This window comes from Apostichopus japonicus, chromosome 5 (assembly GCF_037975245.1).
Source record: "Apostichopus japonicus isolate 1M-3 chromosome 5, ASM3797524v1, whole genome shotgun sequence".
In the NCBI taxonomy this organism is placed as follows: Eukaryota; Metazoa; Echinodermata; class Holothuroidea; order Aspidochirotida; family Stichopodidae; genus Apostichopus; species Apostichopus japonicus.
In genome coordinates, this window is record NC_092565.1 from 18,753,526 (window position 1) to 18,773,703 (window position 20,178).

The 20,178-nt window shown below is 37.3% G+C and overlaps 2 protein-coding genes across 6 annotated transcripts in view; both read left to right on the plus strand.

The window, feature by feature from the left end:
• The window catches only part of LOC139967918 (bromodomain-containing protein 8-like), a 49,532-nt gene extending 43,385 nt beyond the window's left edge, over positions 1-6,147 (plus strand). For 4 of the 5 annotated variants that reach the window (XM_071972136.1, XM_071972134.1, XM_071972137.1 and 1 more), the window contains 5 exons: positions 277-482; positions 973-1,050; positions 2,807-3,053; positions 3,804-3,890; positions 4,340-6,147. In XM_071972136.1, the coding sequence (XP_071828237.1) occupies positions 277-482; positions 973-1,050; positions 2,807-3,053; positions 3,804-3,890; positions 4,340-4,423 (702 nt within the window). In that variant the 3' untranslated portion in view covers positions 4,424-6,147. The remainder of the gene's footprint in view (positions 1-276; positions 483-972; positions 1,051-2,806; positions 3,054-3,803; positions 3,891-4,339) is intronic. The other variant, XM_071972135.1, reaches the window with a different exon arrangement.
• A 1,313-nt stretch (positions 6,148-7,460) lies between these two features.
• Positions 7,461-19,389, plus strand: LOC139967919 (WD repeat-containing protein 54-like). The gene is made up of 8 exons (XM_071972139.1): positions 7,461-7,770; positions 10,295-10,357; positions 12,057-12,123; positions 13,269-13,322; positions 15,042-15,252; positions 15,912-16,074; positions 16,344-16,412; positions 17,377-19,389. The coding sequence occupies exons 1-8, from the start codon at positions 7,540-7,542 to the stop codon at positions 17,509-17,511; spliced, it is 993 nt and encodes a 330-aa protein (XP_071828240.1). The 5' UTR covers positions 7,461-7,539; the 3' UTR covers positions 17,512-19,389.
• Positions 19,390-20,178: the final 789 nt, after the last annotated feature.

Consider the following 20,178-nt stretch of genomic DNA (forward strand, 5'->3'; position numbering starts at 1 on the left):
AGAAGTTAATGTAGAAAGAAGGTAATTGTACAATGAATATTTTTTAGTTCTAATGGCAAAGACTGATTTGAAAGTAAACTGCAGAATTAGTTGTAGATGCATGTTGTAATGGGAACACACAAATGTAGATGTCCTTTTATGGTGAGATATCTGAAGTCTTTAGAAAGTTCAAAATATCCCAGCCAAACATTTGAATAGTTTCCAGAGTCTTCCAGATGACAAAGTAACTTTGACCAGATTAGAGACATTTTTTTCTGTTTAATTCCTCCCAAAAAGGGTAACGAAGAGGATGCTGTTGAGGTCAGGTCGGTCAGCGAATCGGCAGACGAGACCAAAGACGGTGCTAGGAGCGAAGCAGCGGAGTCTGAAGGGACGGAAAGACCCTCCGAGAGTGACAGGGACGACGCCTCATTGTCTAATGCTCCCATAGCAGGAGCCTTCTTTACCGAATCACTACCAAACAGCCCCGCCTCTCAACAATCGTGAGTATCGTTGAAAGTGGGATGCGGAGAAAAGAGCTAAATAGTTAAGAGAGACCGGGGTGAGGGATAGGTGGGAGGGGGATTTGGGCAAGGGTGAAGCAACTGTTCATCAAGATACTGTATTTTAGTCATGTACAGTCATTGATCTATAGGCATAGGTTTTTTTTTAGTAAATAATAACTCATTTCTGAATTCAATATCCACATTTTTAGTGGTTAGTGTCACTTTTAAACTGCATTTTAGATCTAATTAGTTCATAATCTGGGCATACCCTCCTTTACTGTGAAAGGAAAGGTGAGGTACTTGAAAACCATACTCTGATACATCCATCGATCTATCACATTAAAATGAACAGACAGAATCGACCACAAAAATTACACCAGGAATGATAAATATAGGTATGAAATTTCCACGGTTTTGTTCATTGAAAACTATATACATGCATGGAGCCCCAAATTGCTGTTACGTTTAATTTCTGCTTTTTCCTCAGGGAGGATCACCAGGATCAGCCAGATCGCCAGTGGAAGAAGGCAATCATGCTCGTCTGGAGGGAAGCTGCTAGCCATAAGTCAGTAACAACATTAATGTTTATTACCATCAGAGAGCTTGAGTGACAGAACCTGATAATAGTTTGACATTTATATGGGTAGTCTCCCTAGCAACAGAATTTCTTTTTTTAAGGCCCTTTGAAGGCCCTTTATTTCTTGTTCTTCTTCTACTGGTTCAGTCGCCCACAGAACAGGAAATATTTGAGATGCCCAATACCACTGTATAATCAATTCAAATACAATTGTGTCATGTGGTTACCATGGTAATATGCTAATCAACCACTTGCTAGCTTTGGTGGTCTATTTCTGTTAGTGAAAATTCACAATTATTTCACATTGTTTCAAGTTAGATCCAAACCCATAAATGTAAATAACAGATATTGTCAATCAGCTTCTGTTCAATAACACACAAAACCAAGGTTAATGCTCTCCAGATAACAGAAAGTAAAAGCTGGTACGGACCATCAGGAGTGGTTGCTAAATATTTATGAGAAATGTCCAATGTAACCTCACTTCTTAAAATGCCTGTTCAGTAGTACTGTCTTCTACTGGTCCAAAATAAAATAAAACTGTTAGCAAACTGTATATCCACTAGAGAACCTGTGTAATAGAATGTGTACAAGTAAGTTGGCCTGACGTTTCGATCCTAGCAGGATCTTCTTCAACAGGGGACGAGGAGAGGTAGGAGATAAACAGTGGAGGGACAAAGAGAGAATTAAGGGAAGCGGTAGGGAATAAACTGGAGAAGCTTTGTTGCTTTCTTCTCTCCATCCCTTGTCTACTAATCCTCTTACATCTATCTCTTTGTGTTCACCATGCTCATTAACCTGTTTGTATTCTGTGCGTGTTTTTGTCCCTTCTGTTACTTGTCATTTAACCTCTGAAGAAGATCCTGCTAGGATCGAAACGTCAGGCCAACTTACTTCTACTGGTCCAGTAATGTTTTGTCCACATTGCCAAAGTTAAAGGGTACAAGAGCAGATTTAATGTTTGATATTTCATGCCATTTGTGATCTAGGCCTTGAACTTCCCTGTGTTCTTTACATCTCACTCATCTCGCTTCTCACAAGCCCTCCCGAGAGTATTATGCCCAGACATGTTTTTACTTAGTAATCTTGTGGTATGATATCGTATATACTAAGACCCACAATTTTGCTACTTTCCAAAAATGCTTTCAACTGTTTCTGTTAGATGGAATTGATCGATATCATATTCAAAGAGATTAGTTAGTGCTAGTCCAATGACTCATACGAGCAAATTAAAAATAAAACTCATTCTGAGCATGTAAAACTCTGGCACGCCAAATAACTTGACTGTATTATGTGGCACTTTGAGGAATGAAAAAATTAATGAACATTATTAAAATACAGGTAGCTCGGGAACCGTGACACATAGCTTACATTAATACCCCACAAATCATAAAGCTCATTTTCAATGCAATTATAACTTATGACGTGAGTACACACTTGCTATGAAGAATCAGAAGAAATATTATAGTTGTAAACTGCTTGCCCTTAGTGGTTGTGTGTGATGGAGGAGGCCGGGTATTAATTTGTTCGGTAGCCTTTGAAGAAACTGTACTGAATTCCGTTCAAATATAGCCGAATTGTAATTCACTCTTCTGGCCGTATCTGTAAACTGAGACTCAATTCTCTCTCATATTCTCTCATAGTTAGTCTCATAGGTGCTCATAGTCGTTGATAATGTATACAACCATTTGGTAATCTTTATATCCACATGTTTGGGTCGCTATTAAATGTCTTTCTCTTTGGACAGATACGCCAATCTCTTCCTGCATCCTGTGACGGACGAGATCGCCCCGGAGTACACGAGCACGGTGCACCGTGCCATGGACCTCTCTACCATAAAGAAGAACATCGAAAGTGGAACCATCAGGACCACAGAGACATTCCAAAGAGATATCATGTTGATGTTCCAGAATGCGATAATGTACAACAGATCGGACCACGACGTATACAAGATGGCCTGTGACATGCAGACAGATGTGTTAAAGACTATAGAGGTGAGTACCGATGGGCAAGGGTTAGGGTTAATTTAGGAGGATGAAGTGGGGAGGGGCAGGAGGGGAGTTGGTATTGTGATATGCAGACAGATGTATTAAAGACTATAGAGGTATGTACTGATGGGCAAGGGTTAGGGTTAATTAAGGAGGATGAAGTGGGAGGGGGTTGGTATTGTTATATGCAGATAGATGTGTTACAGATTATAGAAGTACAAGGGGTAGGGTTAATTTTAATAGGAGGATGAAGGGGAAGGGGAAGGGGGATGGTTGGTATGGAGGATGGCTTAAGGATTAATAAGTGACTATGGATAGTCAACAGAATGGGGCTGGTTGGTGTGGGGTTTGGGTGTTCATAAAGACATCTAATAGAAGTGACTATGGCTAGGCAGTGGACTCAGGCTGGGCTTAGTGGGTTTTGGATGATATTTAAGACATTTCAAGGGCTGTGATAATAGTGACTATGGATAGGCAACAGAATGGGGCTGGTTAGTGTGGGGTTTGGGTGTTCGTAAAAGACGTCTTATAGAAGTAAGTCAAAGACTTGAATCAGGAAAATCATAACTAATGACTCGAATCATCCTTTAAATGACATGACTCGTTACAAACTCTGCTCAATCCACCCCAAAAAATCACATTTTGTGTATGATTATTTAGAAGATTTTAGTAAGAAGTGGAACTGAAATGAAACTTAAGTTTCTCAGTAAAACACGAAAAAACCAAGAGACTTTACAAACTCTTTGCAATCCTCAGGAATTCATCTCTACCCAAAAGCTGGTCCAGAACCTCGATCCAGCGAAGAGTTTGAGAGGAAGAAGAACGGCGGATCTCACTCTCAAGGTAGCCAGTTAATTAATATTCACAGTGTAACAGTGTAGCAGCAGAATCATAGTGTTTTAATTAAAACTTTAATTAAATTTTAATTGAAACTTAAAAAAAAAATAAAAAAAAGTTAAGTTGATTTATAAGAACCTCACGAATATGTGTGCTCAATAATGCCATGATCACAAAAGGACATTTCTATATCTCTGTGGCAGAAATTTGTGAAAAACAAGTGAAAAAGTTTATACGTATGTAATTACATGGAAGATATTATTGATTTATTCAGTTTTGATATAGTGACTATCAAACTTCCTATGCATAGCTTTTTTTGGTCGTACAGAAAATCCATTACAGAAAGTTAGGTTAAAATCTCCTCGCTATATTTAACTGTGCATTTAATTTTAATGTGACTCCTTGTAAAAAGAGTTACCACCTTGTATCTTTATTTTCATTTCTTGAACGTTCAGGAAGAGGATAAACCGAAACGATTCACATCAGAAGCAGAGTATACTTCGGGAAAGAAGCGAAAAACTAGAGCGGATGAAGTGTGAAGACGGAAGAAATAGCATCTGGGATGGCCCTTAAAGTAACAACATCTGCTCTGATGGGATGGCCCTTAAAGTAGCAGCATCTGCTCTAGAGAGAGATGATGGGATGGCCCTTAAAGTAACAGTCGTCTCTGCTATTGAGTGACATATTTATTGCAACATTGTAGCTTCCAGTTTTGTACATAAATTTTGTTTTTGGGTAAGGGGGGGTGGGGAGTGGCAGGGAGGGTGGCGCAAACATGCTAGTGGAAGGTAAACCATGTATGATGTTTGCATTATTTCAATAAGGTCCTGCATCAGTACAAGACAGATATCCTTCTTATTGGTCTTGAAATTGAAATAGCCAGATTAACACAGATAAAACTGGACGTGACTGGAATAGCTGGAATTAATGTATACAAATATTTATTGAAAGCCTTTTTGTTCATACATACGTACGCATGTCATACAGACACAACTTTAACATTTTTCAAGGTACTTTAACATTTTTCAAGGACTGGAGACAGTGAAAGGTTCGAGTTGCGGATTACGGGTGTTGTTGCTGTGATATTATGCAATGGTCTGGATAAAATGTGGGCCTTACTGTGTGATATTATTCTCACCCCCAACATTCTTAAAGTTTTGGGGGTAATATCTGGATTTCAAATACAGAATAAATCTACAGAAAACCTTGATATGGTAAATGCATAAATCTTAGAGGGTCTGACATTTCGATCCTAGCAACTTTGTCTGATTCATCCCACTCTTTAAGTCATTTTTCCTCTTACTTTTTTTTTTTTAAAGAACATTTTGATAAGATAAAAACAACAGGCCCTCTTAACTCTTATAAAAAAAATATCTAGACTTATATGATGATGGATTCATGTAGCTAAATGCAAACTTCAAATGTATAAATTGTTCCAACCATCCATGCTAAAACCTTGTTTACTACTGGATACTAAATCCCTTAATAATTGCAAATCACAAGCTTGACGAGCTTGACTATTCCAGCTGTCACCTCATGACGAGACAGTCAACATTGTTGGGATATTCTAATTTACTCTTTTGCAGTGACGTGTACAAAGGGGGGGCGGGGTGGGGGACATTTACTTTCCCTCCCCCACCATCCTGTGGACCTCCATCATCAGTCAAGGGAATAGGTTCAGTCAGGGATATTGAGGAAAATGCACAGCCTTGCATTCAGACCTAATTATTGACCTTATGTATAATCTAAATATCCCTCAGAATGCATGATTTGGTGTCTCCCTCAGACCCGCCCCCCCCTTCCCCTCCTACCTAGGAGTTGCTTTCAATGTACCAACAACAACACTACTCATCTGTAACATTTGTTATTCCCCTACAGCCCATCACTAAATTTGAAATCCTGTGCACATCCTCTGCCCCATTGCATGTGTTAGTATTAATACAATGTTTGAATAGTGTCTGGACAACAGAACTGTGAGTGTTGAATAGAATCAATCATTTTAATTTGGTGATTTGAGATCAAGAGTTTTACTCTACAAGAATTGTAATTTTTTATTTAGGCTATGCCCCAATATGATTTGGAAATTAATGACCAAATGCAAAAAGGTGTTTCAGGATGTAGATATCACCACACCAAAGGGCCAGTAGGGTATATGATAGGGCTTAGATAGCTTTTCATCAAGAGTTTTCAACTTTGCTTGTTAAAACCATCTAAATGACTTGTGTAATGAACGGTCGAGTAATAAAGCTTGGAAACATATTGACTGTTTCGTTTTATTTCAGATTTTGCATGGGTTATTATTTCATTTATTAATTATTTATTTTTCGAAACTTGATTCAATGTATCAACTACAACATCTTCTATCAAGTTTTTGTATATGAAAGATGATAATGGGTGTAACTTCTTATGAATAAAGTTGACACCATTATTGTAACAAGCAATTGTTACTAAATTTCAGATGAAAAATTTGTCATTTTTGATATCCCCTATAGAGACAATGCAGTGACTCACGAATCAAAAACACGTCAGAAAAATCACTTTCGGTGACTTGACTCAGTTTAAAATGACGAGACTCGATACAGCTCATTATGACAAGAACGGGACCTAAGATTTTTGTTAAGTCATCATATTAACTATAGTTTAAGACCATTGACTATGTACCCATGCCAAATAAATATTCCTTTGTAGAAATAATATCAACACAACTTTTTTTTGTGTTTAAAACAGTCTTCTATATCTTAATTTGTAACAGTTGTAATAGTGAATTGCTTTAAAAGTTACTCCAATGAACAGATTACAAATGGATGTGTGTAGACATAACAAATATTCTGTTTTCTTAGAAACAATATATATACACAATAAATAGCTGTAGTGATATGAAAGTCAAGAACTACGAAGGTTTGCTTTGACCTAGAAAACTATCCTCCCCGCCCCTCACCACCCCTTCTGGTCGCTTTACACTGGAAATGAATGAATGAATGGAAAGTACATACTGCATGACAATACAAAGTGATAGTTAAACAAGTGTGGGCTGCAATAATTACTTCCTATGGAATTTCCCGCACCATTGCCTCCCAACTTAAAAAGGTCCTGCAGAATGCAAACCCTACTCAACCTATGATAACCTTTTTTGGGGGCGGGTGGTCCCCTCATTTTGTTAGGGAGGTGCTGGGGAATCTGTTTTAATAAATAAATCAAGAAATGAAACTGGCTGAGAAATTACAAAGAAAACGTTGAGAGAACCAACATTTGTTAATAGTTCCTTATTAATTGGTGGACGGTGAGAATCTTCAGAAAAACATATCTATGATGATGAGGCTATAACTGATTTTCCCAGGAATGTTGTTGAGTGTTGAACATTGAGCCTTAAATTACATATGAATAGCAGTTAGGCAGTGACACAATTGAGAAGTGACTTATTCGTTTTAATTTTCTTATTTTATTTTACATTAGTCCCCTCCCCTTCTGAACTACCACCCCCCCCCCCCCGCCCCTTCTTTTCTTTAAACAATCCTGTTTCGTTCTGCCGCTGCTAATGCTATCGTTTGTTTGTTAAATATTTTAGTTCTTCTTTAGCGCCCTCTCCATTTTAGTAATTCGTTTCTAGGGAAGCCTGCAAAGTTGAAGACGTTCTCGCAGCATAAAATCATCTAAAATGTATACCAAGTCGAAATCTGTCCATGTTAAAAGTAGCGCATCTCTACTTTACAATAATTTGTCAGCTCTTGTGATACCAGATAAGCAACTAACAACTTACGCTGTCGTCCACAAGACTGTAGCTAACTTGGGTTGCTGCTCATTGAGCGAGTCTAGTGCAGTCAGCATATCACACAAACAAGTTTCCTGCAAGGAACCTTCAATAACACACGCATCTTCAATATTACAGGTAGGAATCATTGCCTAACATGAAGCTTCCAGGTCCTAGCCTTCAGTACTCGACTAAGCCTAACCAAATAGGACTAGCCTAGTACAGGACTTATCGAATGAATACCTGAAGCCAATATTAGAGCTAGCTTTGTCAAGTAATGGAAAAAATGGGGCTAAGATTAGGCCAAAGTATTTGCCCTTATACAACGGTTCGTCACGTATAGTATCATGTAGGTAGGTAAGGGCACAGTACTAACGGTAACACCAATCACAATTTTTTTGTCATGATCTCTGAGAATCTGGAAGAAACATAAACCTTCTTATCATTCAAACAAAATAGATGATACCTATAACATTTCCTGACATTTTGGTCAAACTGCATCAAGAGGGAAACAAGCACACTGTTCAATTAAAGTTGCTGGCTTGTGATTTAATGCCCAGCCTCAAACAGTTGTAAATTTGTGAAAGTTAGGGCATGAAGGTGCACAGGGTTAATTTAGACCACTTAAGACTTTATAGTAATTTAATTCATACAAGCATGGCGAGACACCCAGAAAAAGTATAAACTTTGATCATTCTTATATTTTATAACAGGGTAATGATCTCTCTTAGCACTTATTTTTGTTGTGTTTAATTTATGTAAGTTTTTAATTAAGACATGTTTCTGTGCTATTTTCGTCCAAAGTGGCTATTCTTACGACTGTTTGTCAGAATAATTTCCGACTACGCATGCGTGGGCGCGTTATTTTTATGATAGGCGTACTATTTTTTATGACCAGGAGTAATAATAATTTCCGGTTAGTGTTAGGGTTAGGATTGGGGTTTAGGGTTAAAGTTAGGGTTAGGATTACCCCTACTACATGCGCAGTTGATTTATTTACTTTACTGCGCTTGAATTCGCCTTATGTCGTAAGAATATTTTATAAATAATTGTTACGACTAGTCGTAAGAATAGCCACGGCCATTTTCGTCCGCCCGTATTGCATTTCGGCAACCCTGATGCTAATTTGGACCACCATTTTATTTCCATTTCACCAGCAGTAGATACACACATGCGTAGTATGATGGATAGAATGTGACAAATTTGATTCCTGACACTATAAGTTTGTGTTTATATCTTGAAAAATTAGATTCAAATGTGGTTTTGGGCAGCAACAGAAATATAGTCATATCTTCAATGTACACCTGTTCTGGACTAACTGCACGTTCACAGGATGTAAAATATTCATCAATTGTTTATTGGAACTTTTGGTGAATTGTGAACAGATCCAATGCAAATGTTGTACAATTATGCAGAATTCTAAACACTGAATTGAGATCCCAGACATGTCCCTAAATTCCCATTATTAGAGCAATTATTTACTGAATATGTTTCATAGCCAACATACAACATGAAATAAGCCAATAATGTTGTTATTTTTCGCTTACTGTGAATTTTTTGACTCACTGAAGTGCGTGCTGCAGGTTATAGCCCCCTTTAATTATATGGCATCTCTCAGAGCTATGATATTTCATTGAATATAAATTAAAATTTTTCATGCATCAAGAGGTAGCCATGCATGTGAATTGCAGTCTATTATGTTGAAAGAATATTTATGTAAGATGGCATCATGGTATAAATGCATTTTATCAGCACCAGTTTTAATTATTGAAATGAAATGGTGAAGTCGACCAATATCACATAGCAGCCTTAAACATGGTTACCAGCTTACTCTAATGTTCTTTTAAAGGATAGCGGTGATGAAGATCTCGCTAATTATGCTCATCTGTTTAGTTCCATCTTTAAGTGCTGTGATTTCATCATCGATTTTACCAAATTCGTTGTAAATATAAAGTATTACTTGTTACAGTTGAACTGCATAAAGCAACCTGGGTAAATTTCCCTAACTTCGCACATGCATTGAAGGTTACTGTATACCTGCAGTTCCGCTAATTGGGTTAAACAATCGTCCACGAAACTGTCTCAAATTACAAATTTGCGTTTCATAGTTTCACTGTGGGAAGTTTGGCCGTTTCCTTTAAGGATTTGTAGATTAAAATTGCGATTCAATAAGTGGTTACAGTTTGACTATTGAACACAAGTACAGTAACTACATGTTTATCAGTACAGATACATATGAATTTTAGGGAACATGTGAAACATGTGTTTCCTAAAAATTAGCAAATTTAGGGAACATGTGAAATTACCGTATTCTACCATTACCCAAGAAACTGACCCACTGTGCCTTGTGATTGAAACTTCAAATTCAAACAGCAAGTAGCCAAGTCAATATTTGACAAAAACGACTGAAAATAGGCTAGGTGATATAGAATTACACTTTTAAGGCATGAGCAATGTTTATGGAAATATTTGCTTTCTTAGTGCGATTTCACTCCATGGATGTTGCTTAAAGATAAAAGTCAAATCATGAAAATCACTTCATTATGACCATTTTCCTTTTTAAACTGAATATTAGAACTTTGAACCAATTATGTGCTAATTGTGTTTAACAACAATAAATACTAATAAGCACCCCTTTCCTCTTCACATTGTTCTTGTGTAGGCAAAGTTTTGTTGCTTGTCAGGACGGAATATCTTGGTATTATGCTCACAACAGGGTGTTCAGGTAAGTATCATTGCATGTTAAATTCCGTTATTGTCTAACCATAATGACAAACAAACATGTAAATTTTAATTAGACGTCAATCACTTACTGCTGATGGATTTTAGCTGATGTATGTATTTTTAGATCCTCCTGCAAATAGGAACTCGTGAACAAGCCTCATTGGCTTATCAAAGCCGCAAGCTGACCGAAGTCAGTCTCTTAGATTCATATTTAACGTCCATGATTATGAATTGTCAATTGTCAACAACTCTGTAACTGGACGACAGATATTAATCTGGAGTGACCTTATGATTGGAAGGCACCGGCGTTAACCACTGAGCTAACACTCCTTATGATAGTCGAAAAAATGTTAGCAAACTTTTTTTTACAAATGAAATGGATTGAAAAAGGAGTGCTGGATGAAAAAAAAATTGCAATGTTATAGGATGTGAGATAGAGCGTGGTTTTAATGAAAGTGGCACATCTTTGATCTTGAAAAAGAGGGGGAAAAATCTGCATTAAATGGGTCCTGCCTAGTTAGCATGCTGAAAATTACTATACAGTTGCTGAAAGAACTTTACAGGAAGCTTAATGCTACAAATTAATTCCCAGATTCTGGAGAGGGTCCAACTTGTAAACCAAAATTGCAAAGTCTGAAATTGCTATGTAAGTGATAGCCAAATGGGAGGCAACAACCAAACCTTTCCTACGTGTGATAAACAATTTTCCCAACCTGCTATGGAAATTATTATTTCCAGAGGATTGGAAGATATCAAATATTATGTTTCTTCAAAATCAGAACTCAACATTTTGAGCAAGTCTAATTTTGATATCATTTAAAGATATATGGTCTTCTTAATTTATTAAATATTTCTTTCTAATTGTGAGTTTTTTTGATATATATTTTTTTTGATAGATGCTCAATCTGAAATCTTGAAGTTCTTAATATGACCTAATGCTACCATGGGTGAAATAGGGGGCAGTATTCTGTTTGCATTCAACTTAAAAATGTAAAAAGAAACAGGTTTCACTTCCTGTGGTGCAATAACATAAAAAAAATATTATGACTTTTGTTTTTTCATAAAAGAACCTGAAGGTAGTCTCAGTGTGTTGTCTGATTTGTCTGATCATCGGCCGTTCGTTACTTTCTAAATACCAGAATGCTTTGCAAAATGGACTACACATGTGCCAATATGTATAGCAGTTGAAGGCATTGAAGACTCGCCCCAAACCGCGTGTCACGCTCTGAAAAAGTTAACATTCCGTTGCTTGCAAGTGAAGTTTTCTGCTTGTTGCTACAAAATGCAGACAGTAATGAAACATGATACCTTGTTATCTTTAGCTGGACCTGAGATATCCATCGCTGTATCGTTTGTACACTGTGCTGTGGGTATTGGCCACAGCTGTATGTACTGACTGTACACTAGTGTCTAATTACCAAAGGTAGCAAGCTGTGTGCGTATTTTCTAGGATCGATGGTGGTGTCTAACACTTCTGTTACACCTCATTCGAAACTAGGTCAGATTACCGGCATTAGACATTTCTTTTTGCGAGAGTCTTCACACCCTTTACAGGATACAAAACCATAGCATTTTCTTTACTTTATCAGAAATTAAATTCATAAACCTGAAGAAAGGACCCACAGAAATTTTGAATTGCAAAAGACTCTGTGTCATAAATACTTCAGATCTCTTTGTTTTCTGTTTTGTTTTTTCCTCAGATGTTTGAGTCAGATGGCTCTGTGATGGTCTTTTGGTATGCATTACCTGCAGCTGAATCTACTCAAGGTCTGTTAGTTATAATTAATTGATTATCAGAAAAATGATCCAGTAAAGAACTCATTTATTGATTAGAAAATTGATGTTTGCAAATGATTTGTTGTTTAGTTTACTACAACATAAACATGAGAATATGCACAAAGCCCTTTTGAAAATCTCAACCACAGTAGTGAATACTTTATTTTATTGTCTACAGCCAGAAGCATGGTTGGAAAACCTTGCGAACCAAACGGATGCGAGGGCGTTGTGGTCAAGTGGTTAAGGCAGTGGACTTGTGATCTAAGGATTACAGGTTCGAGCCCTGGCCAGATCATTGCGTTGTGTCCTTGGGCAAGGGGCTTTATCTCCATTGCCTCTCTTCACCCAGGTGTATAAATGGGGACCTGCGAGGTAACTTGTAAATATAGTTGCGTGCGCCGGTTTGTGGCTGCACCCTATGGGAAGTCCCCCGGGGGACACGTGGTTGTGGTGCACTATGGTGCCCCAGGAGAGATTGATTGAATTGTGCACACTTTGGTGTGTGGGTGTGACAAGTTACCAATGACCAGGGGTTAAGTTGTAAAGTCGTGTGAGGAGGCATTAGCCTCATAGAAGACTGTAAACATTCAACTTTAACTTTAACCAGAATAGTGGGAAATGTAGGGTCCTAGTGGGAATTCACTGTACAAAAGAAAGTAGTAATAATAATGAGGGAAAAAAGATGGTAAAAGGTGTAGAGAATAGAATAGAATAGTGGGAAATGTAGGGTCCTAGTGGGAATTCACTGTACAAAAGAAAGTAGTAATAATAATGAGGGAAAATAGATGGCAAAAGGTGTAGAGATCTGTGTCAAAATTAAAGATAGAGAGGATTGATCAGTAGAACAGTTCAGTTCAACAGTTCGTTTCATTGTTAAAAAAACAACCCTTTTTGTATCGGGATTGCTTGTTCATACACTATGTGACTAATAGCAGGAAATTGTCAATACTAGCAAACACGTTCACAGTGAAGTCAGTTAGGGTTTCCCTACTCAGGCTCGCAGTTGGTCTTAGCTCCGAATGCAATATTCATGTTTTACTTTAAAAGATTAAACGAACGATGAAAGGTGTTCTCCTGAGCTCATACGCCGGTCTGCAGTTGGTTCACGTTTTTTCTGATTTACTTTGCTTTTGTAGGCTTACTCTTCACAAGGGGTATCGCAGTCTTACCGGACAATTTAATAGCCATTGGTGAGTCAGTTATCCTACGCATTTCTGTAGTACTTATTGCTTTATCAAATCACGACAGTTAGAAACCGTAATGAAATGATTATCAGCCTAGCTGATATTATTTGTAGCCAACACATAACTGTCTGTGAAGCTGCATTTTGTATTTCACAGGAAGCTCTTGTCATTCTGGCAAAGCCCGATTTGCACATCAGTAGATATGCAGAAATCTAGCTTAGCCATGTATATATGGGAGTCCCAATCATTGAATAAACATCAGATTAATAGAGAAGTGAACCATTCAATAAAACCTATCAAAGCTTTGCTAAGTTATTTTTTTTTTTTTATTGCTAAGTTATTTTAAAGAACATTACTTTATACATAACAACAATTTTCTTGTTCAAATTCTTTGTCTGTCCTGCACTTTTTATGGACAGAAATCACAGATTTATGTTTTCAAGTGCCTGATCATTTCAGTAATGGTGGAAACTAGATGGCGGCAAATCCAATGCAAGCATCACCATGTTTGCTGAGGAAGCAGGACACTTCGCCCAACAACCATTTCGCCCAACTGCCATTTCGCCCAACCTTACCATTTCGCCCAACCAGCCTGGTCATTTCGCCTAACCAGCCTGGTCATTTCGCCCAACCAGCCTGGTCATTTCGCCCAACCAGCCTGGTCATTTCGCCCAACCAGCCTGGTCATTTCGCCCAACCAGTCTGGTCATTTCGCCCAACCTTGATTAAATATGATATTTCAAAAGGAAAACGTTCGGGAATTGTTAACGTTACAGGATACGAACCGAATATTAAGGAAACTTGAGGATTGATCAGTGTGTTAGGGGTTAGGTTTGATAGTAAACGTTCGAATATTAAGGAAACTTGAAGTCCTTTACTTTGTATAACTTTAGTAAGGAAACGTTCGGGAATTTTTAACGTTACAGGATACGAACCGAATATTAAGGAATCTTGAGGATGGATCAGTGTTTTAGGGGTTAGGTTTGATGCTTTTTAGTCACTTCGCCCAACAACCATTTCACCGCCCAACAAACACAGGGGAATCGGTCTTCATAAAGACCTAGGTTTGATACTGTAGGTCTTTATGAAGACCGATTCCCCTGTGTTTGTATAATAATGTAACTTCCATTGTATGCGCAAACGCCTAAAGTAGTGTAATCCTCCCATTATACCCGAAATAACTGCTCAGACTCCGATCGATATCGAGCGGACCTCATTTTTTTATTTACCTATTACGAAGTAACCTTACCCAAAATAAATCAAATTGAACTAGTGGAATAGAAAAAGTAATATTATTCTGACTGAATATTAGTAAAAATAAGGTTGGGCGAAATGACCATGCTGGTTGGGCGAAATGACCAGGCTGGTTGGGCGAAGTGACCAGGCTGGTTGGGCGAAATGGCAGTTGGGCGAAATGGTTGTTGGGCGAAGTGACTAGAAAGCTTTGCTGACAGATGTTAATTTTTACGAATAAAATCAAGCGTCCTATTCTACACATATAAAGCCTGACAGAGGGCTTTGTTAATATCATAGTTAGGTTTCATATACCTTCAATTTCAACGAAAAATAAACCCATCTGAATCACCCTATGAATATTCAGCATACTTCTTCTCTCAAAGTTTTGGTCGTTAGGTTAAGACTAAACCACTTCTGCATGTACCATTCGATTGACTTCCAACGCAGGCTCGAAATTGTTATCCAAGGCTTAACATTTTTTCTTTTCAGGAACCCACTATGGTGGAATCCTAGTTTTCAGAGTGCCGAGCCAAGGAACGAACGTGACTCTTTGTCAAACCTTGAAATGTCATGACTACCCCATCACGGCAATAGCCACAGAGGGCGCTGTCATGGCCAGTGCTGACGATAGCGGAGGAATCACGGTTTGGGAGACGGTTCAGGACCAGGTTGGAAGAGTAGCTAAAATAAATGGAGGAGGGTAAGAGATGACTCCGAACAGTTTTAATTTGAAAAGTTTTTTTTTTACTAAAAGTGATTTAACAACAATTCTGTTCAATTCTTACAAATATGTTATTCAGACACTTTTGTTATATTATTATTGTTAAGCCCATAAAAGCTTTTTCAAACACTGTTTAAATATAATTAAAGTTGTTTTGATTATTTGAAATTAAATTTCAATACTTAATCTAATGAACTGCTTGGTAATCCACAGAATGTTCCCAGTTTAAAGTAAAATGCCACTAAATAGCATAATATCAGAGTAGATGCAGTTCATTACCAGGAGAAGACAAAGCAATTTTTTTATTTATTTATCAATTTTATTTACTATAAAAAAAACTTGATATGTCGTTAAGTATATGAGTTTTAAGCATATGTTACCAGAAGTGCAGGGCCAAGGAACCATGCCTTCTCCTGCGATGGTAGGCCAAGGAACCATGCCTTCTGTTATTGTAGGCCAAGGGAAAATGCCTTCTGTAATTGTAGGTCAAGGGACCATGCCTTCTCCTGCAATTGCAGAACTTTTAATGGAATATCGGCAGAAAGGAGTTAGCTCATGAAACAGGGCAAGTTCTTTTGCAAGTATAAATAAATATATAAATTCAATCTTTTATGTATTTATTTATTTTTATTCTTTAGATCATCATGCACATCCCTGGTGGTCTACAAACAGATGGTGATTGCTGGTTATGGTTCGGGCCATATCAGGATATTTGATGCATTCAAAGCCACCATGATGGTGGAGGTCTGCGCCCATGCCAGGTGGATCCATGCTATTGATTTAGCTCCAGACAGTGGTCTGGTAAGTAAGACGTTTAATTCTATGCATGTCATTAAAAGATCGCTTTGTTGTTTCATTCGACCAATACGCTCGTAGCTGCAAAGTTGTGAAGAGGAAACTGTTAACCATTACTTCTCTTCTAAAAGTTCCCCTTTGGCAAAAACCTAGACTACAGTCATCCTTTCTCTGCTCTTACCTTCCCTCCTAAAACCAAGTATGTGGAAATAATAGTTCTCAAATTCTGGACATTCATATTAATATTAACAAAATCTTTACTTCTTGTTTGATAGCTGGTGTCAACTTCTGAAGACACTTTTGTTAGAGTCTGGTCCATACTGAAGAAGCAAGATGACGTTCATGTAAGATGTGACATCATGTTTAATCATTATTGCCAAATCATGTGGTATATCATTTATTCATGTTTATTTTATAAGAGATAAACTGCATCATAAAGTAAAGTATTTTTTCTCATAACAGTTTGGTGGACTTGAGAAATCAATCATTTATCTTGTCAAATACAATTTCAGACACACGTCTCATTATTGCTGATGTTTGCAATTTGTGTTAGTCAAATGTCACACAAGTTCTTATCATGCTGGTTTTTGCAGCATTTGTGACAAACAAAGTGGTCTATCTGCATAAGTTCACATGTACCCTACACGTACCTGTGTTGTGTGTACCTTGCCACAATGTTGGTGGGCAAACACTACCCCTCACAAATGCACTGTATCATTTATCCTCTTCGTGTTGTGTCAAACATATTGTCATTGTGTGCTAGAGTTAAAGTGTTTGTGAAAGGCAGTGTTACTTACCTGCTTATGTTAACTTGTACTAGGTGTCTCCATGTTGGTATGTCAAGGTATAAAGTGTTTGTTAGAGGCAGTGTTACATACCTGCTTATATGTGTCCTACACATAACTTGTGTTAGGTGTCTCCATGTTGGTATACCAAGGTAAAAAGTGTTTATGAGAGACAAATTGATATACGTATGTATGTATGTGTACTCTAAGGTACCAAGCCAAGGAACAAATGTCCCTCTTTGGGGAAGCCTTGAAATAACATTACTGTGCTCGTACCCTATCACAATAGTAGCAACGGAGGGCAACGTCACGGCCAGTGCTGACCATTGTGAGTGAACCACTGTGTGTGTGTCATGGACCTGAACCAGATTAGAAGAGTAGTTTAAATAAATAGAGGAGGGTAAGAGATGACTTTGAAGAATTTGATAAAAGTTGAAATATACTTGTTATTACAGAAAGGATGAAATTTTTCAATCGCCGATATCTTTGCATTAAATTGCTTGACGTTGTATTTCTATTGCAGATCCAGCTAGAGCACACAGAAAAGATACAAGATACACAGCTGACTGGTGTACAATTCTTGGATCCCAACGGACAATCTTTCAGTGTCTCTGGTTACGACTCCAACGTGCTCAATCATTTCACCAAAGTGAATTGAAGATGCTTTTGCAGTTTGTCCTTCAATGGTCATCAATAGTAACAGCCGACGCATTTCTTTTTGCAAACGTTTTTAGAAGGGGGCGGGAGGATTTGAAATCAGCTTTAACATTCAATGTATTCAAAAATGTTATATATCTGAAGATAAATATATATATAACTAAATAAAGTCATAGGGCAGTATGATGTAATTAGAAGACCTGGTTGCAGAACAGTGAACCAGTGACTGTATAGCATTGTTTTCCTGTTTGTTCTCATATAGAAGCCACTGTTAACTTTATCTTTCTAATTCCCCCCCCCCCCACCCTCTCCCCATCCCCTGAATTGCTAGATGACAATTCAACACGCTAAAATATATCATCTTGTGTTTAAGATTGCATTTTTGATTAATATTACCAGCTGGTTAATGCTAATTGTCAGATTACTGTCTGCCCATTCCCTGTGGAATTTTCTTCACGGTAATGCAAGTTGTTACTAATTGTAAGCCCTCTGCCTTTCCCCGCCATCATTTTAAGATCCCTCCAGCTGGCCAACCTCCATATCAAATATCTGATGCTAGTGCAGCCACTGTCTTTCATCAAAGTAATAGCTAACAGAACCCTTCTTATAGTAGTAGTACTGATGACAGTACTCGAATGGTTTCATTCAATTTTATGACAAAGTGAAAAACGTATTTACAAGTCAGTCGCTGTTTTCATGTTAGATTCTTATCAGCCATGTGACTTATATAGAGTAAAGCTTAACTATTTCCATTGGTATTTTTATGTGAAAGTGCCTACAATGTTGTTCTACTCTGTGTTTTAATTATATTTTACAAATTAATTGGAAAGAGTGATAGTTAAGACAGTGAAAGACATTCCAAATTACAATTTGAGGCTAACTTAACAAAACTTATACTACATCACACCTTGAAGTTTACAAAAATTATACCTTGACATCCTGTTTAACTTATAAATTTAAGAAATTCATAACTGTTATATCTTACCTTATTTTGTTCATTTGCTTTTTTTATGTGTGCTTATAAAAACTGAAGCCTGTCTTTAGAGTATACAATCAAACTGATGCAAAAACCACACAAAGGTACTGTTCCTTTGGCTACCTTGTGTCACAATAATTTTAATTCTTCAAATCTGTTTAAATTTGCATATAAGATTCTAGACAAAGATAGTTATTGTCATGGATTAACTAGGCTAAATCTATTTGAATCCCTTTGATTAAGTTATTCTCTGCAGTGTAAGTCCCCCCCCCCCTTTTGTTGATTGTAAAGTCTTTATAAAGTTACCTATAAACAGTATTGTTCAATTTTAAATCACTGCTAGGGTTGTATTTAATTTTTACCAAAATTCAATAAAATATAGTTTATCTTCCTCTTACCCGCCCATCTCACCCTCCCCCCCCCCCCCCCTAACCCTTGGCCTCTGTTCATTCATCTTTGAAATTCCTCTGGTTATGTTTTAGCATTTACATAGAAAAATTTAAATCAATTTATTGTGTTTTGCTTGCTAATTAATTAGATGCAAAGTTACCTTGATAATCATGTATTCTTGTTTCTTATCTTTGTTTATATATGTATGGAGGGAGTAAAATATTTGTGTACTTAATATATCACTTTTGTTAAACTGCTATGTTTATTCTATATTCTGTACTTACCTCCTGCCACCAAAATTGGAAGGAGCTTGTGTGCATTCATTGTGTATGTCGTTACGCCATATGTCGTATGTCTTTACATGTGGCATTACGTATGTCAATACATTGTGTATGTCGTGTCGAACATTGAAGCGATGATCATGTTTTGTAGAATGTGCAATCTCTGTTTATCAGCTCAACATAAATTTAAAAAAATAAATAAGTAAATGTTTGCCATGTTTACAAAAATGCATGAATTGATTTTTGTATTTCTTTGAGATCTCAGAACAAGTTATTTCATGTACCTGATTAAAGAAACCCTTCGCCCTCGAACATAGTGTATGTGCTCAAGGCACCTTGTTAAACCAAGGTTTCCCCCCATTAATTCCCCATTCCATTGACACAGCATGACTCAATGGAGGTGCAACTTTCCTCAGGCTCTCACATCTCATCTTCACCTCTCTCTCTGCCTCCCTCTTTTCCTGAGGCAGGCAAGCAAGTGAAAATAGTATAGCTGCAGTGTTTCCAATTCCACCGTTAGTTCACGTTAGTCCAAAACTAGATTCACTATATGGAAGAGTTGACTTTACAATCCTTTCCTAGTGTCGATAGTTTTATTTGATCCGATAGGCCAATAGATTGAAAATGTCTATCCACTTACAGACTATCCAAAAATATGCTAGAAAGTAAATTAATGGTCACTATAGTTCCAACCTTAGCAGGCAGTTTACAATCACTGACAAAATGAGAATTTTCTTCGATTTGACAATATAACTGGAATCGATGTCTGGGAATGCACCTCGAAGGATATGATTCGCAGAATCTCAAGGAAAGTAATTTTGGGACATTTTAAGCACTTTTTTTTTAACATGGTCAATTTTGCTGACAATGAGTATATGACCTTTTTGGCCATGGGTGTACCCCAAAAGTTGAGCATTCTGAAATCGATTTAAAACAAATTCAAAGACAATTACTTCCCTGGAGTTCATGACCTCACAAATTATTCACAGACAGAAAGGAATGTATATAAGACATGTATGTC

Coding starts and splice junctions, on each gene's coding strand:
- LOC139967919 (XM_071972139.1), top strand. CDS start 7,540: ATGTATACCAAGTCGAAATCTGTCCATGTTAAAAGTAGCGCATCTCTA. Junction 7,771..10,294: donor ACGCATCTTCAATATTACAG/GTAGGAATCATT, acceptor GTTCTTGTGTAG/GCAAAGTTTTGTTGCTTGTC. Junction 16,075..16,343: donor TAGCTCCAGACAGTGGTCTG/GTAAGTAAGACG, acceptor CTTGTTTGATAG/CTGGTGTCAACTTCTGAAGA.